The sequence below is a fragment of the Chionomys nivalis genome, chromosome 11 (assembly GCF_950005125.1).
Source record: "Chionomys nivalis chromosome 11, mChiNiv1.1, whole genome shotgun sequence".
NCBI lineage: Eukaryota > Metazoa > Chordata > Mammalia > Rodentia > Cricetidae > Chionomys > Chionomys nivalis.
Window position 1 is genome coordinate 15,094,774 of NC_080096.1, and position 27,270 is coordinate 15,122,043.

General features: G+C 42.6%; 1 protein-coding gene across 4 annotated transcripts in view; it reads right to left on the bottom strand.

Moving 5' to 3' along the window:
- Window positions 1–27,270, bottom strand: part of Usp48 (ubiquitin specific peptidase 48) — a 77,812-nt gene that overhangs the window by 38,874 nt on the left and 11,668 nt on the right. For 2 of the 4 annotated variants that reach the window (XR_009058020.1, XM_057785511.1), the window contains exons 2-13: window positions 25,587–25,707; window positions 24,200–24,356; window positions 22,976–23,103; window positions 21,566–21,690; window positions 21,007–21,115; window positions 19,068–19,201; window positions 18,071–18,153; window positions 12,450–12,629; window positions 7,917–8,045; window positions 7,261–7,410; window positions 2,811–3,008; window positions 1,005–1,119 (exon numbers count right to left, since the gene is read on the bottom strand). Coding sequence is in view for 2 of the 4 variants with exons in the window: in XM_057785511.1 (XP_057641494.1) it covers window positions 1,005–1,119; window positions 2,811–3,008; window positions 7,261–7,410; window positions 7,917–8,045; window positions 12,450–12,629; window positions 18,071–18,153; window positions 19,068–19,201; window positions 21,007–21,115; window positions 21,566–21,690; window positions 22,976–23,103; window positions 24,200–24,356; window positions 25,587–25,707 (1,629 nt within the window). In the remaining 2 variants the exon portion in view is untranslated. Of the gene's footprint in view, window positions 1–1,004; window positions 1,120–2,810; window positions 3,009–4,200; window positions 7,411–7,916; window positions 8,046–12,449; window positions 12,630–18,070; window positions 18,154–19,067; window positions 19,202–21,006; window positions 21,116–21,565; window positions 21,691–22,975; window positions 23,104–24,199; window positions 24,357–25,586; window positions 25,708–27,270 lie in introns of those variants that run through there. The other 2 variants (XM_057785512.1, XR_009058021.1) reach the window with 2 other exon arrangements.

The window sequence follows — 27,270 nt, forward strand, 5'->3', positions numbered from 1 at the left end:
GAAACTCTGTTTCAAACAAAACAAAATTTCTAGTTTAAGGGCTGGAAAAAGGGCTCAGTGGTTAAGAGCACTGGCTGTATTTTCAGACAACCTGAGTTTGATTAAGAAAACCCAAAAGATGGTTCACAGCTGTCTGTACTCTATTCCCCAGGGATCCAATGACCATTTGCACCTTCTGTGGGAAATATACATAAACAAGATGTACATGCAGGCAAAACACCTACACATATAATAAATAATTTTTTTAAATTAAACTAAGAAATGTGTATGCGGTGTGTTTTGCAATGTTTAAAGGTGCATGTGCACACATATGCTTAAAGGTACAAAGTGCACATGTATGTTTAGAGGTGCAAGGTCTTCCTCTTTATTCACTGAGGAGGGGTCTCTTTACCCGGAGCCCACTGCTTCTAGCTTGTCCCAGGAATCCCCCACTTCTGCCTCCTGGGACGACCATGTAACTCTTTATGTGGCTATTCAGGACCTGAACTCATCTTCACATTAGCAAGGGAAGCCCACAGTCCACAAGATCATCTCCCCAACCGCAGAAAGAAAAATATTTTTGTTAAGCATCCTGGGCTCAGCAGTAAAGGCGCTTGCTGCCAAGCATGGCAGGACCTAAGTTCAATTCCTTAGACCTACACGGTGAAAGGAGAGAACCACCAACTGAAAGCTTTACTCTTTCATGTCTACATGGGTCAGGAAACATGCACACGCCCACAAACATGAACAAACACACATACACATGTAAGTGAATACTGCAGGGGTAAAAAGTAAAGGATGCTCACTCGCTCCTGTAGCCCAAGATATCCTCCTGTCTTAGCCTCTAAAGTGCTAGGAATACAGCTGGATTCCTAGCTGTTCTCACGGTACAGGTTTTACTTGAGAACTGCTCCGCTACCGACCTTCATTTAACAGTCAACTCTTTTCTAAAATGAGTAAGCAGCTGTCTGATTACTGCCTGGCAATGTTGTAGGCTCTCATAAACAGCATGCTGTGTAACATACCCCTTCATTGTTGTTTTCAGCAAATTGTTGACAGTTTTGTAATCTTCATTTAACTGGCTCTTCAGGCGCAGTACACGACAACGTTCTACAACACAGTCCTTACACAGGGCTTTCACTAAAGGCAAGAAAGACAACGAAAATAAACTTCATTCTCACACAGACTTCCTATGAGAATGCTTCCAGTACTAAACAAAATACACAAGAATTTTAAATCTAAACCACAAATCCCTGCCACTCCCCAAAACAGGGTTTCTCTGTTTAACAGCCCTGGGAGACCTCGAACTCACAGAGTTCTGCCTGCCTCTGCTCCCATCTGTGCTGGGATTAAAGGCGTATGCTATCACACCTGGCTAAACCAAATTATTAGTCTTTCTATATCCTGATTTTGTTGATCTAGACACTCACTCATACATTAAGTTTTCTAAATAATGAAGACAGTGTTTATCAACTATAGTAGTTAATCAAACGAATCTAACTAGAGGAGGGAGGGTCAACAACATATCCAACAACTATACATGTAATAGTCTTCATGAAGACATGACTTCCCAAGCACAGAACACTGAAGGGATGAAAACAATAGAGGACATGGCATAAGTGCACAGATGCTCTAGAAATCACATGCTGTTTCTGTGTTTGAATTTCATTTATTATTACTGTGGATATATAATACACGTGCACATGCATGTGCTACAGTACACATCTGAGGACTACATGGAGTCTGTTTTTTTCCATCAAGGGGGTCCCGGGAAGCATTCAGGTCAATGGGCTTTGTGGCAAGTGCTTTCACCTACAGCGACATCACATCGGTCCTGAAATGTGATTCCTTGAAAGATCTTACAGGAGTCGGAGAGATGGCTCAGTGGTTAAGAGCACTTGTTCTTGCAGAGGACCCAGGTTAATTCCCAAGACCAACATGGTGGCTCACATCCATAACTACATTTTCAGGGGATGATGCCCCCTTCTGCCCTCCTTGGCACCAGGCATACACATTGTACACAGACATACATGCAGTCAAAACACCTATAAAAATTTAGCCAGGCAGTGGTGGTATGCGCCTTTAGTCCCAGCACTCAGGAGGCAGAGGTGGATGGACCTCTGAGTTCAAGGCAGGCTTGTTTACAAAGTGGGACAGGCTGGGATGGGACAGCCATGGATACACAGAGAACCTCCCCCTCCAAAAAGATTCCCATTGTGTAATTTATTAATTCTGGATGGTGAGTACTTTAGAATGCAAAAGGCCTAGAGCATATAATTAAATGCTAAGCATAACCAAAAGTAGCACTTCACTTCAGGAAAGAGGAACTGGAGGTCATGCAATTCCCTTAGCCTCAGTGGAGATTAGCATAGAACCCATGTGGCCAGTTGCTCATTAAAAAGAAAACTGTGGGACATGTAGTGTAGACATACTAAATAAATAAAAATTTTAAATAGAAATAAGTAGACACTTGCTTGAGAAGAAGTAGCCAAAACTAAACAGATTGGCTATTTTTGGCTATATAGCTTCTGTACATTCAAGGAAGAACTAAGCAGATTTAGAAACTAAGAAGCAATTTCCCAAACCTACACAAACAAGACTAGAATGAGCTTTGCAAACAAAGGCTCAAGGCTTTTAGAAAGATTATTGTATGTGCTGGGAATCCATTCTGTCTGCACTCCACCAGTCGCCTAGCAGACCTTCATCTCTACTTGGCGAGCCCATTTTGCAAAGTATAAAAATGCTCAGTCTCTCAGTTAACTTCAGGTTGTCATCCAGTACTGATCACAGAGAGTAGAGTGTAAGCCGATAGGATGGACGCTCTGACTTACCAGTTAGTCTTGGACCTCCTCCATAGCGACTGTAGAAAATGTCAGCCGCATATTCCGATATTCTCTTCATAATTGATATTTTATCTGGATGAAGCTTGTCATGGGAACATAGGCAAGCATGATTATCAATAGGTTTGGTGGGTGTTGATTCATCCAACCACTTCTGCAGCCATTCAAGAGAGACAAATTCATAGGCCTCTGAGAAAAAAAGGAATGGGAAGAAACTATGTACTTTTACAGTTTGGGACTAAATGATCCAAGTCATTGTCCTCAAGAGACAGTGCAAACTTTGTCCAAAGTCAGCAAGATCAGAAGAATCAATGGGAGGTGTCTGATGTGTGACTAAAAATCCCAGTTAGCTAGCACTTCTGTGACCTCACGTTGTGCATGGAAACACATCTGCACAGAGCCCTATGGGATCGGCGGGTATTATTAACCACATTCTACAAGAGGCATCCACAGAGAGAAGTGCCTTGCTTGAGAGCACAGCAGAGCTTCCATGAGGACACTTGGGTGCTGGATGGAAAATCATCACCTCATCCCTTACTCTGCACAACTGTGTGATATATATCTGAAGATTAAAATGAGAAGTCAGGATCGAGCTGAGCTAAAAATTTACCTTGTCACCTACAACCACACTTCACAAGCTCATTTCATCATTCAACTTTCCTGAATCCAAGATGGGACTAGTGTTAAAAAAAAGTATTTATGATTTCCCCCCAAAGTCTGTGTTACGATCTATTCATTTCATTGTTATTCATTTCAAGAAAATAATGCATTTGAAATAAGTTCTAGGGCAGAGTACACTAGAACAGAATTATCAATTTTCAAGTTCAAAAATTAAGAACACCAGACATTTAAAAACAAATTTTAACTTGGGGAGAGGGAGTCCCAGAGTTCCCCAAAAGGCAAAGTTAAAAATAAAGGGACAGCTTTGATTACTTACAAAGATCTCCAGTGAGTCCCAGCATAAAACATAGAAGAAAACACACAAAGGTTGAATCCATGTATTTGTATCGTGTGCTACTTCTGGCGAGATCTGAGGGGCAGACACTTTAACGCAAAGCTCACTGTGACCAGTTTCACGTCCCCAGAGTCACACATCCAGAAAGTTAACTCCCACTTCATTTTATTTTAAACATTTCAATGTTTTTGACAAAAAAAAAAAAAAAAAAAAAAAAAAAATTGGTGTGTCAGATCCACTTTTGCACTGAAACTGGACAGCAAGGGGCAGCACTAGGCAGCTGCAGGGGGAGATAACTGCCTGCTGAGACCAAAGTCTAATCCAAGTTCTGCCTTAGAAACTCAACGTGAGCAAGTCACTTAAACTCTCTATGCTTCAGATCTTTAATTTGCAAAATGAAGGTAATAATACCTGCCTTCTACCTACCTCACAGAGATGTTGCTGAGTGTAAAAGATAAGATATGTGAAGCATTTTGAGCTTTTTGGAAGAAAAGAGATATAGAAAAGTTAATTATACATACAAACAAAATCTATAAGAGGAGACCGTAAGACACAGGACAGGTAAAATGGTCGTGGCATCCTACAAGTATCAACGTGACAAGGGCTGGGGTGTAGTTCAATGATGCGCTATTTGCCTAACATGAGTGCAGCCCTGGGCCGAATCCCCAACACCATCAACAAATGAAAAGCAAAACAATAATACATACATGCTTTTAGTGAGGCACACAGCTCAGAGCAGAGAGACTGCCCTGAATGTGCACTGCCCTTGTTCAATCCCCAGTACTAGTATCACCCCAGACCCCCAAATCATACCATAGCCAATTATATTCAAAACACCTCCCTCATTCTGTGCTGTTTATCAGGTTTAGGCTGAGTGTAAAAGGAAGGTGTGTGTGTGTGGGGGGGGGGTGACCCTTATCTGTGGGAAATAAAGTCTTCAATATTAAATACTTCCTATACAAAGTCAGAGAATAAAGTTTTGAGTGTTTTCAAGGGGAGTGAGGGACTGATACAGGTTCCCACTTAAGGAATAATTCTCCAGGTTCTGTTCTTCCAGCATCCACAGAAAGGTGAATAAAGGGCGACACCTTCTGTTGCGGGGGGCGGGGGGGAAGGGAGGGCAATGGATCTGCCTATTGAAGCTGGCAGTGGTGGCTCTCATCTATAATCCCAGCACTCAGGGGACTAAAGTGGGAGGATCACCCATGTTTGAGGCCAGCAGGAGCTACATGGTGAGCTCCAGACCAGCTTGAGACCTTGTCCCAGAAGACAAAAAGAATTAACCACTATAAGGAGGAAGTCCTTGGACCATAAAGACACACAATAAATACGTGCTCAAAGGCAGGTAGGTCAAAGGTAACCTGTCCAATCATCTACTAGAATCTCACTGAAAACTTCCCAAATGAACTTTGCTATTTTAGCTTTTAAATGATTATGAATTAATATAAGATCCCAAGATGGGGTGGGGGTAGGGGGAATCACTTCTGCCTTTACAGTAGCAGACACTGTACACGATTCTGCTCTAACCTCCTACTCATCATTACCCAGCTTTCGCTTCAGTGTGCTGGGGTCCTGGGAGAGCAAGCATTAGCTACGGTGATGCCCCTGTAATCCCAGCACCAAGGAAGCTGAGGAAGGAGAACTGTCATGAGTTTGAGGGCACCCTGGGTTACTGAGTAAGGTCACCTTGAAATGAGTCAAATAACATGAGTGAGTTTGAGGTGAGATCCAAAATAAATAAAATTAAAAAAATGGATTTTGAGTATAACAAAGTTAAGAGTCCTGAATAATAATAGCATGAAAAAATATAACCGTTTCTCTAGAATTCAAGCACCTTCAAGTTTAAATAACAGGAGCCAAAATGATAATGTGATTTTTCATTTACACTGAGACTTGGATTTTTAGGACAGGTGGCCTTTCAAAAGAATACTCATACAACAATATAAAACGATGATTGTTTTAGAATGAGGAGTTCCCAATAGGTAAGGGTTCTGATCGGTCAAGGTATAGAAGCCATCATGGCACCCTAAGAGTGAGTGGTTCACAATCCAGGGTCGCTCCGGACACAAGCATGCACTTTGTCCCACAAAGCTTCACCCTCACTCCCTCATGCCATTCCTGTCTTCGGGGCAGGAGTCCTCTTTTCCTCTTCCACAGTCCAAGAAATTGACTACAGTTTGGAGAACAGATTTTTATGGCCAACACTTTAGACTGGAGGCCCATGAACTGAGTGCTCTTACTCCTAAGTTTATTTCCTAATAAGTACAGGTCAGTGACTCTTTCAGATACTTCTAGCACTTAAACACAGTTCAAGTACCAAGTCACAAAGAAGGAAGTGAATCAAATCAAGCAGCAGTTTGGTATGTCGTTTTTCCTCCTTTGGGTGCTGGGTCAGGACCTATCTTTTCAAGCACATGATCCTCATCTGAGCTGTACCACTCACAGGAGGAAACACCTCAAGACTGTTCATACGGACCTAAAGATGTAAGTCATCTTTGATATAAATTATAGCAGCAATGGAAAATTAATACAAAAAAGGCGAAACCATCTGTACAATTTTATGCTTAAATACTTATTTTAAGTTCATACACATTGCTCTCTTCCATATGCAAGAGCAAGGCTGGAAGATGTATTTTGTGATTTGACAAACAATTAATAGCCACTGAAGGCACAAGGTAAATTTGAATAAACAAGGATACATAAACAGATGAGCAGGTTGTATCACAGGTGAACTAGATAAGATTTTCTACCTTAACATTTCATATGAAAAAATTGTACACATATATATCAGTTAATACTCTTGGAAAACAAAGTATTTAAAAACAGAAGAAAGGCCACAGTGATCCAAGCAGATCTGGCTTTAGAAACATTTTATCTCACAGAAGAAAAAAAATTGGTTTTAAGACAAAGTTTCATTATGTAGACCAGGCTAGCCTATATCTCACAGGGATCTGACAACCTCTCTCTCCTCGGGTGCTGAAATTAAAGGTATGCACCACCATGCCTAGAAGTAAAATATCTTCTTTAAAAAAATTTATACAGTATGTGTGTGCATGGTGAGGAGGTTGGCATGCAAGCATACAAAGGTCAGAGAAGAGTCTGTTGAAGTCAGTTCTTTCCCACCATGTGTGTCCTGGGAATCAAACTCAGGTTTTTAGGCTTGGCAACAAGCACCTTTTCCCTTGAGCAATCTCTTCAGCCCACAGTAAAAAGGTCTTTACAGGTCAAAAATGCAGAGAGTTGACCTAGGATTTATCATTCAGGAATAGCCTCCCAAATCAAAACGGAAGTGACAAAATTATATAGGATGCTTGATATCTAGTTACTGCCAGTTTCCATAGTGATTTTAGAGTGTTTAAGCTGGCCTCTAGGAGAGAAAACTGGTTTTTCATAAACACTTTTACAACATTTAAAGATTAAAGCACCACAAAAGCAAAACCCCAGACATTCAATGGCAATAGTGTTGTCCCGGAATATCTCACAGACCAGTTCCAGCAGGCAACCTTTGGTACAGCTCCTTCACCTCCTCGTGCTTCGCTTTGCCTTTGTCCACACTCTGCCTGCGCATCTCAGCCATTTCAACACACCACTCCTCAAACTTGGAATTATCCCGATCCACCAGCTCTTGAAGAAAGGCTATCCAAGAGAGAAACACAAAAACCAATCTTATCCTCTCTTCCAAAGACAAAGATTACACTGATATGCACATCATCATCTAGGGATGAATGAATGGAACCCGTTACTGGTGAAACCGGAGGTGGAATGCAGTCAGGTGATCCCCACCCCGACTGCCCAGAAACATCAAATGGCTCTACACTATCGTGCGTGGGACAGGTCAGGGAGACCAGTTTCTTTAGCTCTACAAGTTGAACAAAATAAAACCGAACATCAATTTAAGCTACCTTCTAACATTGAGAATTGTTTCTGCCTTTCTTGGGAGGTTGGGGTAATAGAACAGTCCTAAGGCTCAGTCATTCCAAAAACTCAGTAGTTGTTAATTTGTGACCAGCATTCACTTTCATTGACATCTACCATACTGAAGAGACCTGTTCCAATGTGAGCAATCTGGTGATGGTCACTAATTGACCCGGAAGTACAGAATTCTACAGCATCTCCAGAAGCAATTTAGAAAAAGTGATTACCTGGGACTTGAACCACTGTGTGATTCTTTTCCTGGGTTTGCAGTCTATAAACCAACATGTATGCATTTCGAGAACAATGAGTTCCTTTGCCACACTTGGGTTTACGTGTCTGGGATTTAGAAGGCTCTGCTGGGATAAAGAAATAAAAGACAACTTAACTAGATGGTCCATACTTTAGGGGCTTGGGGGATACATAAAAAAATTACTTATATGCTCAGTGCACAAACATCCCCCCAAATGCACATTTAAAAAGCTGCGTGTGGTGGCACACACTTGCAATCTCAGTACTCAAGCAGTGGGGATAGGCAAATCCCTGGGGATCACTGGCCCTAAACAATAAACCCCAACCTATTAGAAACCCTGTCTCAAAAAAACAAAATGGATGGCACCTAGGGGACCCAAGATTGACCTGACTTCTGCATGCACCCGAGTGCACATGCGCATGCACGCACACACACAATTTCTAGGAGTGGAGATCTGGCTCAGCAGTTAAGAGCACGGGCTGTTCTTGCAGAGGAACAGAGTTTTCAGTTCCCAAAATCAAGTGTTAGTTTACAACCAAATGTAACTCTGCTTCCAGTTCTGCCACTCTTCTGAAGATCACACAACCTGTTCTGGCCTCCATGGGCACTGAAAGCCTGTGGTACACTTATAAACATGAAAAATAAGCACACACTCAAAATAAAAAATCTTAAAAAAAAATGTCTATGGGCTAGAACAATAGCTTAGTGGTTAATAGCACTGGCTATTCTTCCAGAGGACCAGGGTTCAATCCCCAGCCACAAGGTGACTCATAACAACAACCTGTAATTCCAATCGCAGGGGATTTAAAGCCCTATTATAACTCAGGGGCACCACTATAGGCTCATAGCGCACAAACATGCATGCTGACAAAATATTCATACACACAAAATAAAATTAAATTAAAAAGAAATTATATGTCTGAAGTAGACACCCAAGATCAGAAACAATGAAATGCCATAAATATAGTAGTTCCTTAGACAAAAATTCTCTTGTACTGGTTTATTCTGTGCGTCTGTGTGTGCTGAGCACAAGCAGCACCGGCAGAAGTCAGGACAACTTTTGGGTGCATTCTACCACGTGAGCTCCAGGGACGGAACTCAGCGAGGCTTGGCTGCAGGCACCATTTCCACCACTGGCTCAGATTTGAAGATATGTAAAAAAGACAACAGCCCTATTCTTGCTTGTCACATCCCTTTATGTTTTGAGGCAGAGTCTCATACTAGAGCCAAAGTTGGTCCCAAACTTGTGACCCTTCTGCCTTGCTGCTAGAATGCTGGAATAACAAGCGTGTGTCGCCTTCTCTGGCTTTAACACACCAGTTTGTAAAGATGAAATTATGTTCCCTGAGGACGAACCCAGAATAAAGCAACATTCCTATTGGCTGAGTATGAAATACAAAAGTACACTCAAGGTCCATTCTGGGAAATCTAGCTAAAGTTGGAAACCAACTTGAGATCACAGTTAAGTTCCAGTTCAGCCAGGACAAAAACAAACAAGACTCAGTCACTACTCACGTGACTTGAGTGTCATTCCCCCTTTTTCCTTTATTTTGAGACACTCTGGATAGCACTAGCAGGCCTAGAATTTGCTATGTAGGCCAGGCTGGCCTCATCTCACAGAGTGCTAAGGTTAAAGGTGTCACCTTGCCTGACCTTACGTGTGAGCCTCAAATTATAAAAATGAATCCAAAGATAGATGATTAGAGCCTATTTTCATCATAGCACTCAGTGAGGCTGAGGCAGAAGATTTTAATAGTCTGGGCCTCTGTTTTAACAGTGAGAGATTTAAGACTAATGAGGCCATATCATACACCACCCCACCCACACAGTAAAAGCAGATAAAAGAAAATTCCAAATACGTGCATAGTTATAACATCAGAACTTGGAAGGCTTGTCACAAGTTTGAGGTCAGCCTGGTCACATAATAAAACTATCTGGCGCCGGGCGGTGGTGGCGCGCGCCTTTAATCCCAGCACTTGGAAGGCAGAGGCAGGCGAATCTCTGTGAGTTCGAGACCAACCTGGTCTACAAGAACTAGTTCCAGGACAGACTCCAAAACCACAGAGAAACCCTGTCCCGAAAAACCAAATAAATAAATAGATAAAAAAATAAATAAAATAAAACAAACTATCTGGCAATGGTGATACACACCTATGATCTTGGCATGGGTGGTGGGGGGGAAGGCAGGTGATCTCTGTGAGGTCAAGACCAGCCTATCTACAGAGTAAGTTCCAGGACAGCCAGAGCTACACAGAGAAATCCTGTCTTGAAAATCCAAAAACAAAACAAACAAAAACTATCTCAAAAAATCCAAATGAGCCGGGCGGTGGTGGTGCACGCCTTTAATCCCAGCACTTGGGAGGCAGAGGCAGGCGGATCTCTGTGAGTTCGAGACCAGCCTGGTCTACAAGAGCTAGTTCCAGGACAGGCTCCAAAACCACAGAGAAACCCTGTCTCGAAAAACAAAAACAAAAAAACAAAAAAAAAAAACAACAACAAAAAATCCAAATGAAAAAGTTATTTAAGTATCAGAACAGAATACTGATAAGCAAAGAGATTCTCTTAAGCTCTTTTAAAATTGAGAACTGCCATAGGTATAAAATGGATTGATAGACCCTCACAAGACGTTTAAAAAGATTTTTAAATTGTGTGTGCGCGCACACATGCATGCAGATATGTGAACATAAGTATAGGTACCTGTGGAGGAAGCCCTAAGCACATGGAGCTGGAGTGCCTGTGAGCTGCCAGATATGGGTGCGAAGAACCAAACTTTTATCCTCTGAGAGCAACAAGTACATCTAGAAAAAGTTTCTGTGTAGCCCTAGCTGTCCTAGAATTTATTCTGTGGACCAGGCTGTCCTCGATCTCACAGAGATCTGCCTGCCTCTGCCTCCATAGCACTGCGATTAAAGGTGTGTGCCACCACCACCCAGCATGCACCAAATCCTCAGCTAAGCCACTGCTCCAGCTCCCTAAGACTTTAACTCTTACAACTCCACTGCCCCAATGTAGACAGCCACAATAAACTTCAGTAAGAAACACAAAATGAAAACACAGTTACTTACAATCTAAGGCTTACCTTATGAAAAGTACGATAAAATAAATTTGATCTTAACAGTGTTACCATAAAAAAACACTACATTGAAAATTAGGAACTTAAAAAAAAAAAAAAAAAGCCCACCACAGACCTGTTTAGAATGCTTATTCCCCAGCTAGTGGCAGGACCTAGAACAGGCGCGGAAGTTTAGGATGGGGCAGGCTGGCAGATACAGTGTGGCGGGCTGGTCCTACTCCTAGTGCTCTCTCTCCATTGCAAAGTTCATCCTGGATACCCACATACTTCAGCCGTCAAGAGCTGAGCTGCTTACTCAGACCTTCCCCGCCATGAAGGCCCACAATGTCCTAAAATCATGAGCTTCACTTTTCAAAGCTTTTCAGCCTTCAGCTTTCTATGTCAGATATGCAACACTAACAAGAAAAGCAACAGTCAGCCAGGTGGTGGCGCACGCCTTTAATCCCAGAACTCAGGAGGCAGAGGCAGGCAGATCTCTGTGAGTTCGAGGCCAGCCTGGTTTACAAGAGCTAGTTCCAGGACAGGCTCCAAAGCTACAGAGAAACCCTGTCTCGAATCCCCTCCCCGCCAAAAAAGAATAAAAAAAGTAACAGTCTATAAATGGAATGAGACTTAAAGACACTAAGCCAGCAAGGCAGGCCTAGGAGCCAAGAAGCCTTGGCAACTTGGCTGTGAACCAGGTGTGCTGGTGCACAGGTGTAATCCCAGCTGTATCATGGCAGAGGAACCAAGAGGCACATCCAACCTGGGACTCTCTCAAAATAACTAAAATCTTCAGTATATCAAACAATAATAATACCAAAATAATTAAAAAAAAAAAAGTTCAGATCCCAGGTGGCGAAGTGAAAAAGATCACTGGCTCCCATAAGATCTGACAACTCACTGGGAAACAAAGCTACAGCTGATGATAACAGCTGAGCTGATGAGAGCGGTCATGAGACCATGCTCAGAACACAGGTTTTCTGCCACAGTTACTAATGTCTCAACTCAGAAAGAAGATGGCATACCTTTCTCTGGGAACCCATAACCATCCTTCCCCTGCCCAGGGAATAAACTAGAACTGAAACTGACCCCTTCATCTTCATGCTTTCCTGGTCATCTCTGGGGCAAAATGTTTGGTTTTTCCTGAAGCACGAACTGCTAATAAGAGATGCCTAGTGGTGTTAAATATCCTTAATAACCATTAACAATCTTGATGCATGACAGCATCAAACATTGCCAGTAAAAAAAAATTTAATATTTTAAGACAGGCATGGTGGTGTACACCTTTAATACAGTACTAAGGGGGCAGAGGCAGGCAGATCTCTGAGTTCAAGGCCAGCCTGGTCTACATACTAAGTTCCAGGATAGCCAGAGCTACATTGTGACCCTATCTCAAAACAACAACCACAACAAAATTTATATTTTAAAAGGGCACTCACAACTTAAAGGTTTTACCTAGATCTTCCTCAATCCCTAGTTGTAATTTCTTCCCCTCCATCTTCTCTATGTCTTCGTCATTGAACTTATACCATTCTCCAGACTGAGGATCTTTCACATGGGCGATGTAGTGGCCAGAATAAGCACTCACTCCTCTGTGGATGAGGACGGCACTGAGTTCATACACAAAGGACCCACCTACAAGGAGAAAGGGGGCGTAAGAATACTTTACATGACAACATACCTTACAGCTTTAGCCTAAACTGATAATAATGTTATCAGTTCTTTATCCATCTGACCAAATACAAAAAGTGACACCGAAGAGCCGGGCATAGTGGTTGTACCCCTACGACCCAGCATCCCAGAGACTGAGGTAACAGGATCAACAAGTTCAAGGCTACTGTGCGTTATGTGCAGCTAAACTACTCAAATGAGCGGAGATAAAATAAGGTGACTTTTCTTCCTTTTTACAGTATTGGCAACTGAAACAAGGAAGGCTGAAGCAGGAAGATTACCACAAGTTGGACGACAGCGTTGGCTATATATTACATACATACATATATGTATGTATATATTCCAGAGAAGGCTGGAATATACGTGAGCCACGTCTCAAAACAAACCAAAACATAAAATGGGGGGAGGGAATAAATTTTTTTTTGGGGGGGGGTCTGGCCTGGAACTCAGCTATGTAGATCAGGCTGGACTCAAACTCAAGAGATTCATTTACCTGCCTCTGCCTCCAGAGTTCTGGGATAAAAGGTGTGTACCTCTATGCTCAGCTCAATAAAACCTTCCAAAGTTTGGAAAAAGTAGCTGGGTGTAGTGGTATATGTCTTTAATCCCAACACTGGGGAGGCAGAGGGAAGTGAATCTCTGTAAATTCCAAACTAGCCTGACCTACTGAGACCCTATTTCAAAAGGAAGAAAAAGAAAAGAAAAACCAGGTTAGGCATGCACATGGTATACAAACATACATAAAGACAAATACAATTAAAACAAAATGTAAAACAAAAAAACAATCAAAACAAACCTAAAAGGCAGCCAGTGGTTCCAGCACCCACAGACAGGCTCACAGTCATCCATAACTGGCTCTAATGCCCTCTTCTGACCTTTGTAGACACAAGGGATCTATACACACACACACACACACACACACACACACACGCAAAGCATTCAAGCACATTAAGAAAAAAAGAAGGTGGTGCACGCCTTTAATCCCAGAAGTTGGGAGGCAGAGGCAGGTGGATCTCTATGAGTTTGAGACCAGCTTGGTCTACAAGAGCTAGTTCCAGGACAGACTCCAAAGCTGCAGAGAAACCCACCTTTAAAAAAAAAAAAAAAAAAAACAGAAAAGAAAGAGAAAGAAAAAGAACAAAACTAAAATAAATTCTTTTAAAAAAAATTACTTATAATAACTAAGCATAATTCATCAGGACAATATATGGGACCATTCCTATGTCTATAGATACTTAAACTGTTAGGATCTGGAAACTTTCAGAAACAATATAGTAAAAATAAAAAAAAAATAATAAAAAAAAAACCTTCACATCCAACTTTATTTTGTTGCTGTAACTCTTAAAACAGTTCATCACTCAAACAATAAAAATGCTGGACCCTGTTTTAGACTAGAAAAAAATATTAGTTGACTAAAGGAACGAAATCCCAGGATACTTGTAACTTAGTGAGTAGGACATTAATAAAGATTGGTATGTGGGTCAAAACTCTGGGCTAGGATAAAAATACTAGTGAGAAGGGACACAAATATTTCTGAACTGGGCCAGGGAGAATCCCAGGGCTCCTGAGGTAGAATGGAAGGCCAGGAGACAGACCTGGTTGAAGCTTTTGGACCAGCTAGCCTTGGAGTACAAAGCACACATAGCAGTAGAAACAAGACAGACCCCACTCAACAAGGTAGAAGACAAGAACTGACCCCCAAAGTTGTCGCCTGACACCTCCAGACATACACTATGACAAACACACACGGTATTTCTGTCTTAAATGAAATAACAACTCAGAACTAAACAGCACGTTAATGTCGCCAGCTAACCAAAGCAAAGCCAGCAGATGATTTCCTTCTTGTACCAACAATATGAATCTTCCCACTCTTCAATTCTTCCCAGAACACACAAAAAAATTGTTTTTTGTTTGTTTGAGTCAGGGTTTCTCTGTATAAGCCTGGCTGTCCTGGTACTTGCTCTGTAGATCAGGCTGGTCTCGAACTTGGGGATTCACCTGCCTCTGACTGAGTGATAGATAGGATTAAAGGCATTCATTACCATGGTATGGCCTGGCCTGAAACTATTTATTTTAGTCAACCACATCATGCCAACAGATCTCCAAATTTTATCCCTTGAGGTTGATCATTGGCAGATAAGACATTTTTAGAGTCTATGAATGAATCGTGAAGGATTTCTTTCTATGGCAAGCTTATTTCACTTTCATGTCTTGTCATTCAGGTTTATCCTTGTTGTCACAAAGGACAGAATTTCTTTGGAGATATAAAGTATTCCATTTTACATGTAAAATCCATTATTTTCTTTAAAACCAGAATTCTTATGTTTACTTAATAACAGAAGTGAATCATTTTTTTTAAACAGCATTTTAAAAAATTATTTATTTATGATGTGAACAGTGTTCTGTCTGCATGCATGCCTGCAGGCCAGAAAAGGGCACTAGATCTCATTACAGGTGGTGGTGAGTCACCATGTGGTTGCTGGGAATTCAACACAGGACCTCTGGAAGAGCAGGCAATGCTGTTAACCTCTGAGCCATCTCTCCAGCCCAGAAGTGAATCTTTCTGCCGCAACAAATAGTTGTAGAAAATTACCAGCTGTGGTGGTTTGAATGAAAATGGTCCCCCATATGCCCAGGCATTTAAATGTCTAGTAACCATTTAGTGAAACTGTTTGGGAAGGATTGGGAAGTGTGGCCTTATTGGAGGAGGTATTTCATTAGTGGTGGGCTTCGAGGTTTCACAAGTTCACACCAGACCCTGTCTCTGGTTGTCTCTGTCTCTCTTCCTGTGGATTAAGATATAAAGCTCTCATCAACTACACCATCCATACTTCACAAGGACAAAGCGCACTTTCAGAAGATGGAATACAGAGAATCTACCATCAAAAAATAAACCCATGCCAAGGAACTGTATAGACAATTTAATTACTTGATCTAAAACATGGTTTCCCAGGGGCAGAGAGATGGCTCAGTTCTTGCCACACCAAGCGAGGACCTGGGTTTGATAACCAGCATCCACTTTACAAAAAGCAAGGCATGAAGCAAACGAGACACCACAGCAGATAAAGGTGCTCCTGGCTAGGCTGGTGACTGGAATTTAATCCCTGGGTCCAAGATGGAAGGAGACAATCAGCTCTAAATTGTTCCTTATCTCCACACATGCACCCTGGCATGTATAAATGCATGTATACACAAAATAAATATTTTTTAAAGCAAAGTATAGGTGGTTTGCCTGTCATCCCAGTACTGTGTAGACAATTGGATTCCTGAAGCTCATATACCCTAAGTGACAAGTCCACGTTCAGTGAGAGCATACTAGGGGAATGAATGAATGAATGAATGAATGAAATGGGAGGGAGGGAGGGAGGGAGGGAGGGAGGGAGGGAGGGAGGGAGGGAGGGAGGGAGGAAGGAAGGAAGGAAGGAAGGAAGGAAGGAAGGAAGGAAAGACGGACGGACAGAGGAAGTAAATAGCTCTTGAAGTAGACTCCTCACATCCACATGCATGTATACAAGTTTACCCACTGTAATAGATATGAAGCCATACATACACAGATACACAGATACACATACAACTAAATAAAGTGACTCCAGAGCCAGACTTCCTACAATATGTTTACAATTACTGAGACAGTCAGGGTTAAATAGCAAGACTTTGTCTAAAAGGGGCTGAAGAGATAGATGCTCAAGGAGCAAGAGCAAGAAAGGGCATTTGAGCCGGGCGGTGGTGGCGCACTCCTTTAATCCCAGCACTCGGGAGGCAGAGGCAGGCGGATCTCTGTGAGTTCGAGACCAGCCTGGTCTACAAGAGCTAGTTCCGGGACAGGCTCCAAAACCACAGAGAAACCCTGTCTCGAAAAGAAAGGGCATTTGTTGCTCTTGCACAGTCCCGCCTATTTCAATGGAACTGACGCCCCCTTCTGGCCTCTGTGAACAGCAGGCACATGAGTATGCACATACACTCATTTAAGAACTCACACGTATGGAGAGTAAAAATAAACTTCAAAAGGAAAGCTGCCTAGCCTTGCAGAGCAGAAGAAAAAAAGACAAACTTCGTGGCCACAGATGGACTGGGTGGTCCTCAAGCCTTACTCTCTGATGACAGCTAACTAGGCCAAGGGTCTTTATGGAGGAAGCTGAATCTGTCCCATTCTAGGAAAATCTCTTTATAGATCATTTCTGATGAAGAAAGCCAGCATGTCCAGTTATGCCTCTCAGTAACAAGCTTGCGACCCTAGAGAAACAAGGACCTTGAAAATGCCAATGAAGAGCAGAGAACAGCACAAGGGGCTGTAGGACAGGGCTGATGGCATTTTGTGTAGGAAAGCAGGTGTGACTAGCCAGGAAGGAATCAACTGGAGTAGGGAGCAGGACATAAGGGGGGGCAGTGGGGAGCGCAATGTCAGAGAATTAAATGACAAATGTAAGAGCCCCATTAATTTACATCCTAACCAAAATAGTTCTCTTAAAAAGGGAGGGGCTGTGTGAGAATAAGTCTAATTAGAGAAATAAATCAGTAATCATATCAAGCATAAACAGATAAGTCAATCCAGATAAAGTCTATGATGTCCAATTAGACTGTTTTTGTGTGTTGTCTGAACCCTACTTTGAGGATACCTGGGATGGTGTTTTCTCCAGCCACCCTCCCCACCCAGAGCAGCAGCACAGTTGGGCAATTATGTGTTACCATTTATCTGGCACTCTCCCAGGAGGCAAAAAGAATAAACCAAAAATGTAAAAATGCTTGGGGGATGGGGTGTGTGAAGCCAAGTGATGGTGGCACACAACTTTAATCCCAGCACTCAGGATGCAGAAGCAGGTCTACATGGTGAGTCCCAGGACAGCCAGGACTGTAACACAGAGAAACTCTGTCTCACAAAAAACGGGAAGGGGAGGGGAGGGGAAGAGAAAGGAGGGGAGGGAAGGGGAGGGGAGGGGAGGGGAAGAGAAAGGAGGGGAGGGAAGGGAAAAAAAGATGGGAGGGAAGCACCCAGCGGGTTTTAGGTTGCTGCAATGGTTTTCTTCTTTCAGGTGGTTCATGCAGATATTCACTTTCATGGTATTTACAGAACCACATTTTTATTTTGAAATTTTATCAGTGTTTTATATTATTTTATCAATGTGTTATATATTTGGTCAATGTGTTATATTTTTAATATTTTATATATAAAATAAACATACAAATTATATATTATATATAATAAAAACACTGAGCAGGATCCAATGGGACAGGTAAAATTTAAGTGCACTTACTCTTACAAATGAAAAATAAAACCTTGTCAAAAATTCTGCTGTATACAGGGCCTGAAAACAGGGACCTGAGGAACGCTGCAGTGTGCAGCATGGACAGCAAGCCACAGGTTCATCTCAAGCCAACAATAATCACAGTTTGATCAAAAACAGTACCTTTGTGCTCCACATAAGGTTCCATATCCAGACTCTCCGAGAAGCCGATATAGGCATTGAGCTTCTTCTTGTGTCCAGTTTGCCTACCATGAAAAGGACAGACAATATCGACAGTCACCCATCAGCACAGTGTGCACATGCTGCCAGCTCCCTGACAAGCCCCACAGAAGCTACGCTCTATCTGGTGGTCTAGCACACATGAACAGAGACTGATCTTTCTGCAAACAGAGCTCACTCCAAAGAAGAGACTGGATTCCCATGTGCAGAGGCACAGATGAAAGAGTCCAAGGAGAGGAAATTTTGTTCGAAATATATGATCATACAGAGTATCAAGGTAATTCGGTCAGGTACTTACAGTTTTGTTTTTTGTTTTTGTTTTTTCAAGACAGGATTTCTCTGTAGCTTTGGTGCCTCTCCTGGAACTAGCTCTTGTAGACCATGTTGGCCTCAAACTCACAAAGACACACCTGCCTCTGCCTCCCAAGTGCTGGGATTAAAGGTGTGCTCCACTACCGCCTGGCTTGTTTTGTTTTTTTGAACCAGGGTTTCTCTGTGTAGCCTTGGAACCTGTCCTGGAACTCTGTAGACCAGGCTGGTCTCAAACTCACAGAGATCACCTGCCTCTGCCTCCCAAGTGCTGGGGTTAAAGGTGTGCACCATCAAGTTTTTAATTAAAAAGCTAAAAAATTAATTAATAGTATTTACAACCACAGGTCCTCTTTACATCTCCAGCTCTCATCTATATACAACTGTCTTCTTTAAGACGTGGGTTTTAGGCAGGGTTTGAGAGGATTTCTCTGTATAGCCCTGGGGGTCCTGAAACTCAAGAGATTCACCTGCCTCTGTGCCCCAAGTGCTGGGATTAAAGGCGTGCACCACCATTGTTGCCTGGCTTCTCTTTAAGATTCTTATTGCACTATCATGAAAAATATATGTAAGAACCAAAGGCTTCATGTGAGTCATCGCACCATTGACTTGTTACTCGTGTACCACTCACCTGTCAAACACAAAACGCATCAGCTGCAAGTTCAGAGTGCAAGGAAGGCTCAGGAGTCGAATTTTCCTTGTAGCATTCTGTTTGCTTTGGCAGTTTTCACAGAAGTATCGATTGTCTCCTTCTAATTTTTCTTCCTGATCAGGAATAAGACAGACCAGTTAGGAGAGATGTGAAGAAAGCAATGGAAGCTCTGGAGTAAAGCACAATTATGTTAGTTAGCAGCTCCCATCCAACTGAAGACACCACACTCCTCCTCCCTCCGTCTGTGGTATCCTCCCTAATCAAAATCACTTCATACCTCAGGCTCCTAAGTTTAGGAAACTGGCCATAGTCCCTTTCCCCTCCTTACATGCTTTATAAAATTCTCATTTCTCCCCTTCAAAATAAAACATGAATACAACCTTTGTGCATGTGTGTGCTGTGGATTAAGCCCAAGGCACTCGACACACTGAGCAAGGTCTCTGCCACAGAGCTATCAGCCAGGTCTCATGCAACACAGAATAGTCTTTACTTGAAATGGCTGAAGTTGGCTTTGAACTCCTGCTTTGCCCCTCTGTCTCCAGCATTCAACTCTATCCTCACCTCACAAATAATTCCTCTCCCTCCCAACTCTGCCCCTCTCAATCTTCTCCCATCTTAGAAATGACAATATTCTTCCAACTAATCAGGCCACAAAACCTTAAAATCCCTTGACTTTCACCTTCGTACTCAGTGCATAAGTTTGACTGATTCTACTTTGAAGATAGAAAAGCCAGGTAGTCAGTTAACCACGGGTTAACTGAAGACATGAGCACTACTCACCACGTCTTCAGTTAACCCATCGTCCTGGCAGCCCTGCATCCTGTTCTGCCCAGGCCCTGCCCTTCAGCCTCTTCTCTAGACAGCACTCACAGTCATCCCGGTAAACACTGTGTCTCTCCCAGGATCATAACTATGATGGCCCTGAAGCCTCACTTGATGTAAAAGTCACACTTCAAACCAGACTTCTCTGCAACTATTCGTTTTTTGTCCCTCTTCCTTTGCGCAAGCACTATGCCACACATAACTTCCTTGGCCTCAAACCACAGGTCAAGTCACCACAGCTCTGCCCTCAATGTTTCAAATGCCCATGAGCACCTTTCTCCTGCCTTCTGGTATCGCTCACTCCTGCTGCTGTAACCGTTTCGTTTCAAACTGCAGCCAGCCACACCTACATGAAGGAGAACCTTCACAGCACACGCAGTGGTAGACCACTACACATTCTACTCTTATTTATTTAGAGTCCCTGGTAGTCACGCTACTGTACTACAAACTCCATTGAGGCTGATTTTGCTTCATTTGGCCAATAGTGTCAGTCCAACATCACCATGATGCTTAATACAAAGTAAACGCTCAGGAAGTCTTTAGACGGATAAAGTCAACGCATGATTAATGGTTTCAGCTACTACTGTGTACAAGACAGAGAACATACACATGACACTGTTTAAAGACAGGAAGCTGTGTACTCCAAGCTCATTTATAACACTGCCCATCTGGTAAAGATTGATAATGAAGCCTTCTTCACACGGAAGGAAAAGGAGTCACCTCTATCTCTGCAGAACTCCAAACACACAGAAAGCAGAAAGATGGAGGGAGGGGCTATGTTCCCACTTAATGGGAATATATCTATCTATTACATAACAAGATAGTTAGCTTTATGGTAACAAAGATCAGATTTCCTTAAATACTGTGCTATCTATAACCACACATAATTTCACATACAAATGAGCATGAAAATCCTAAAAGCAGCTAAGATGCAGGTTGCGTTGGTACATTTTAGTTCCTTTTGGACCTTTATAAAAGTAGCTATATCTTATATGGAAAAGTCTCCAATAATGGATGTACCCATGAATCAAAATGCCATCCAAAACAGCATGGAACCACCAGTGACCAGAAGCCACGTATGCTGAGATGCAAGTACCTTCAGGAATTCGGAGATGCAATCTGTTAACTGCTTGTGGCCTTGGATGTTTAACTCCAGTTCATAGAACTTCGATAGAAGCTTAGACTCTCGGCCACACTGATTGCAACTGCAATGTAAAAGCAATAGAATTAAGATCTGATTGACAAGAGCAACACAGTGTCATTACAACACATGCTAGACAGGGGAGTGTTTAAAACCTTCATTATTTTGTTACAGAAACTGTAGCAAATGAATTACAGGGAGAACAAGGATAAAGGCTGACTAAGGGAATCAGACACTTAAGGACTAGGACATTCCCAAGAGCTATTGAACATGATTTAGTTTTCTAGCCAGTTCTAACCTTACATTTCAGCCCACACTACATGGCCGTCACACAAAGACTTCAGCCATACAGTTCCCAACACCTGTTGGTATTCAACTGCAATTGGCAAAGTAGCTGCTTTCATGTTCCCATGGAAATGTACTGCTATAAATACTTCAGGTCCCATGATAACCCATCACTGTGACAACAGGGGACTGAACTGAAAGGTAATGCCATGAGAGCTGCAATACTCACACAGTCACATAGGCATACTCCCCACAGAACTGCTGCTGCACAATATTCCGCACATCTGGGTTCTTCTGTTTAGACAAAGTGTCTTCCAACAACGACATAAAGAGCTTGGAAAACTCTTGGGCATCCTGCAGTTTGAATTCATGAAAAAAGTTGTATCTTGCTTCATGATTTCTCATACAAATGCTACTCAGAAACTATCTGTATTTCCACCTTAGCATTTTACAAAAAAGACCACAGCTATACTGAATCAGTCCCACAAATCAGTTTTGAGAAACAGCTGACAGTTGGAGAAATGGCTTAGCAGTTAAGAGCACTGGCTGCTCTGTCAGAGGACCCAGGTTCTGTGCCCAGCACAACTATCTCAGTCCCAGAAGATTTGATGCCTTCTTAGCCCCATCAGGCACAAGGCATACACAGATATGGACAGATATACATATGTACAGGCAAACACCCAGGCATAAATTAAAAACAAAACACAATTTTTAAACAAGGAAGGGGGTCGGGTGGTGGTGGGGCACATCTTTAATCCCAGCAGAGGGATTAAAAGGCAGAGGGAGGTGGATCTCTTTGAGTTCTAGGCCAGCCTAGTCTACAAAGTCCATTCCAATACAGCTAGAACTATACACTGAAACCCTTTTAGGGGGAGAGGGGCAGAAGGGAAGAATATAGTCAGGCTGGAGAGATGGCTCAGCAGTTAAGAGAATTGGTTACTCTTCCAAAGGTCCTGAGTTCAATTCCCAGAAACCACATGGTGGCTCACAACCATCTGTAATGATATCTGGCGTCCTCTTGAGGAAGAGACCTGATCAGTCATCCTCATCAGCTTAGACCATGAACCCAATATGGATAAATTCAACAGAACCGTCATATATTGGCTACCCATGCGAGCCCCATCCAAACGGTAAAATGACAAGCATAATAAGGAACACATCACATCAGTCAGTAAACAAGAGCAGTAAAATCCAAAGTAGACCCGGGTGGTGGTGGCACATGCCTTTAATCCCAGCATTTGAGAGGCAGAGGGGGCGGGCAGGAGGCAGAGGGGGCAGGTGGAGCTCTATGAGTTCGAGGCCAGCCTGGTCTACACAGTGAGTTCTAGGATAGGTTCCAAAGTTACAGAAACCCTATCTCAAACAAACAAAATTCAGTTCAAGGTAGAATTTTCTTTTAGATACGTTATCACTATATAGGCCTGGTTGGCCTGGAACTAAAGAGATCTGCCTGCAACTGCCTCCACCTCCCAAGTGCTGGGATTAAAGGTCTCTACCACCACACCCAATCAAAAAGTGCTTTTTAAGAACCACCTTACTCATCTTCCCTAGGAATACTAAGAAATAGGTGAGTATTTTGAAGATGAGGAGGGAAGGGTAGGAGGGGATAGGAGAGAGTACTGGAGCTAGCTGTTCTTACCTGCTGCTGTCCAGTATCCAAGCCCAAGGCTTTTACAAATCCTGAAGGATCAATGTATCGCCTGTTACTATTTTGAAGCAGAGCAAATAAGTACTGTAGATGCTCGCAAATTGTCTGAGGCTCATAATCTATTAAAAGAAAAATCCAAGTTTCACTTTAAAAAAACAAAAACAAAACTACCTAAACCCAGCCAGGCATGGTGGTACACATGTCCAGAAACTCTGCACTTGTGAGACAAAGCAAGAGGATCAGGAGTTCCAAGTTATCTTGGTCAGCCTACTAGAATGTAGATGTTACCTTTTTCAACTTAAAACAAGCAAACAAAAAGAGCAGATGTGGTGTCGCTCGCCTTTAATTCCGGCACTCCAGAAGCAAATGCCCCTCTGTAAGTCTGAGGCCAGCCTGTTCTACACTGCGAGTTCCAGGGCAGCCAGAGCTAAGCAGACAGGCAGATCCTGTCTCAACCTCCAACACACACACACACACACACACACACACACACAACATAGGGCAGGTTGAGATGGAACTGGAGAGATGCTCAGGAGTTAAGAGCACTGGCTGTTCATCTAGAGAACCTGGGTTCAATTCCCAGCATCCACATGAAGGCTAACAACCACCTATAACTCCAGTTCCAGGGAGTTCAATGTCCTCTACGTGGTGCACAAAAATGTAAACAAAATGCTCATACACAAAAAAATAAAAGATTAAGAAATTTATTTTTATTTTATGTATATGAGTGTTTTGGCTCATGTATCGCCAGTTGCTCAAGAAAGCCAGAAGTGGGCATTGGACCCCTGGGAACTGGAGTTATAAATGGTTTGTTTATAGCCAATGTCTTCTGTATAGCCAGTCTCTCCCCTCTCCCCCTCCTTCCCCTCCCACTCTGTTTTTCAAGACAGGGTGTGTAACCAGCCCCAGCTATCCTGTAACACTCTGTAGAACAGGCTAGCCTGGAACTCAGAGCTGCATGCCTCTGCCTCCCAAATGCTGGGATTAAAGGTGTGCACCACGACCACCCTCAAATCTCTTTCATAAAAAATTAAAATAATTTTTTCAATGATTCACTTATTAGTTGATTATGTATATATTTTGAATCCCAAGTATGTTTATAGCACCACACTTGGCATGAAACCAGAATTCATGTTTCCTCCTTTGTAGAGGATTCATAAGAGATTTGGCTGGCAATACCCTCAGCAGGGAGCCCCTGCTCCCATCACTACAGACCTTTTTCTCCATGGACACCATCTCCCCTTGTGTAGTCACTACGGGTGCTTGGGCATAAGTACAGTGCCTGTCGAAGCTCCAAGTTGAGAAACCACACCTGGAGAAAGGTGTTGACATAACAGGTGGCTCCCAGGTTAGTCAGGCCCACAAACGAATTCTACAGAAACACAAGAGTCATATAGCAACATTAGCCTCCACGAAACTAAAGATTTGTAAAGAGCATTATTCATAACTTTACCCCCAATCAGCTCAGCATGATCACCTGAACCCCTCTTAGCTGCAGGCGGAGCAGAGCTTTCATGGAGGCCTTTTATACTTGCCACCATTGCAGCTGACCACAGAAGAGGCTTCAGACAGCAACAGTGCTCATCTCTAGCACTACCGTCATCTGTCTCTTAACCCTAAAAACAGAACAGGTGCGCTGAAGCATGTGTACGCAGGCTTTTCATCACACTTCTAAATGCACTTAGTAGAAAGACAAATGAGACTTCTAGAAGAGCTGGGAGACAGAGAAAAGGGCCCCCTTCTATTTCAGAGATTTGTTTGTTTTAAAACAAATATCCCTTTTAATTGGGAAAATATCAATACAACAGAGCTCACTGATGCATGCTGGGCTTGTTAGAAATACTAACACATTTTTAAAGCCTTTATAAATAAAGTGTGTGTGTGTGTGTGTGTGTACACGTACAAATATTACACAAGACAGATGCCATGAAAAGCAAAGAAAAACCATCATGGCAACTTGTATTAGCACCTCTCCTTAAAGACAGAGTGCAAACCAAGACCACCGTCTAAGAGCTTTGCTATACTGTGTGATTGTCTGTTTTTGTTTTGTTTTGTTTTTTTAAGACAGGTTTCTTTGTGTAGCCCTGGCTGTCCTGGAACTCACTCTGTAGACCAGGCTGGCACTGAACTCAGAGATCTGTCTGCTCTGCCTCCAAGTGTTAGAATTAAAGGCGTGCCTCACCACCACTTAGCATGATTACCTGTTGTTAAAGCATGTTGGGAGCTAGAATGTAGCTCAGTATAGAGAACCCTGGGTTTGATCCCCAGCACAAATTAAATAAATGAATAAATAGTTTTGTGCAATTAAATGTGGCTACTATGGTTTACCTAGACTTTCCAAAATCAAAAACAAAGAATTCCACCAATGCACAGGGCCATGAAGTCTCCAGTTCTGACACCTACACAGGTTACCAAAATGGTTAACCGTTTGTGCGTTTGTGGTGATTTCTTTCTTTCCTTTCTGCTTCTTTTTTAGAACAGAAAGGGAGTTCTGGGGATGGCCGCAGGGCCTCCCTCCACTGCTGTAGTACATGTCCACATCACAGGTCTCTGAACACAGGAAGTGAACAACAGACATGGCCGACCACCCACAGCCACTCACCTTTTTCCTCCTTTCACAGTTGGGATCATCAATGTTATGAAAACTATTCTCATCTATTTCTCCTAACCAAATGTGCTCGCCAATCCCAACTAAGCAATTCGGATTTCCTCTGCAATTTCTTCTACAAGAAAAAAAAAAGGAAGAATTAAAAGATTCCCAGGAAGTGAAAAGAGAAGATTGAGTTTTCATTCTTTCATTTAATTACTTATTTGTTTATATATCTTTCCCTCACCCCTAACCCCAACACACACACCCTGGCTGTCCTGGGACCTCATTCTGTAGACTAGGCTTGCCTCTACCATTACCACTTAAGATAGGATTAGGCTTTTTTGTTGTTTTTGTTTTTAGAGACAGGATTTTCTTTGCGTGACCCTGGCTGTCCTGAAATTCTGTATAGTTCTTTTGTTACTAGGATGGGGTTAACAGTTTCTCAGCACAGGACAGGAACTCAGCAACCAACAAAAGCAGAACACATTTCAAGTTGGACAAATCCAAATTTGGGGGCTGGGGTAAAGCTAAGCCACTTGAACACAATCATTAATCAGAACACTCATTAAGCAGTACCCCCAAGATAAAGGACTTGCTAATGAGCTTGGTCCTTGTTCCTTTAACAAATCCTGACGTCTAAATATTCTCCATTAAAAACTCTAAGGCTCCTGAGGGAAATAAATTATAAGATGAGCACACACTGTCCTGCTGTGCCCCTAAAAAAAATGATGGCACCAGCTGAGTAGTGGTGGTGCACAGCTTTAATCTCAGCACTCGGGAGGCAGAGGCAGGCGGACCTCTGTGAGTTCAAGCCCAGTTTGGTCTACAGAGCAAGTTCCAGACAATACTACAAAGCTACACAGAGAAACCCAGTCTTGAAAAACAAAAATGAGCATAAAAGAATGGCACATACTGAAGGGAGCCACAGGATCCCATATTGGGAACGGCAGAGAACCCACTGGTCAAATCCAGCACAGAAAATAGGTAAATCACTACAACAGGGCCTAGGAGGCTGAAGCCAGAAGACTGCAGTGTAGTGGTATTACATTTATATTTTTATAAATAAAGTTTGCCTAATGATCAGAGAATAAAGCAGTCCACTAGTTAGTCTTACAAACCAGGCAGAAGTAACACACACCTTTAATCCCAGTGGTACACATCTTTACTCCCAGCCCTGGAGAGGATTATAAAACAGGAGGAGACAGCTGTCAGGCTCAGTCTCATTCTGAGATTCCTGGAGGCAGGATCACCATTTCAGACTGAGATCGAGGTAAGTGCCAGTGACTGGTTGTTTTACTTTTCTGACCTTCAGGGTGAACCCCAGTATCTGTCCCCAAGTTTTTATTTATTGTACATCACTGCAGTAATTGGAGGCCAGCCTGGGCTACACAGAAGACACTATTTCAAAAAGGAAAAGGAAGCCACAGTGACTCCCAAGTGTGACTCCAGCACTCAGGAGCAAAAGTCAAAGGAGACTGGAGGCCAGCTTGGCTACACACTAAGCTTCCAGAGCTAAGCACTGAGATCCTGTTTTCATGAGACAGAAAGACAGATGGAGAAAAGCTGCTTCTACAGAGAAAGAAAAAAAAAGCCAATTATGGAGCAGCTGTGACAGAATCAGAACTCACCAGGTGACATCCTTCAAAATAAAGTCACAAGGAACGCTAACAAAGAAACAAGACTGCAATGTCTTCAA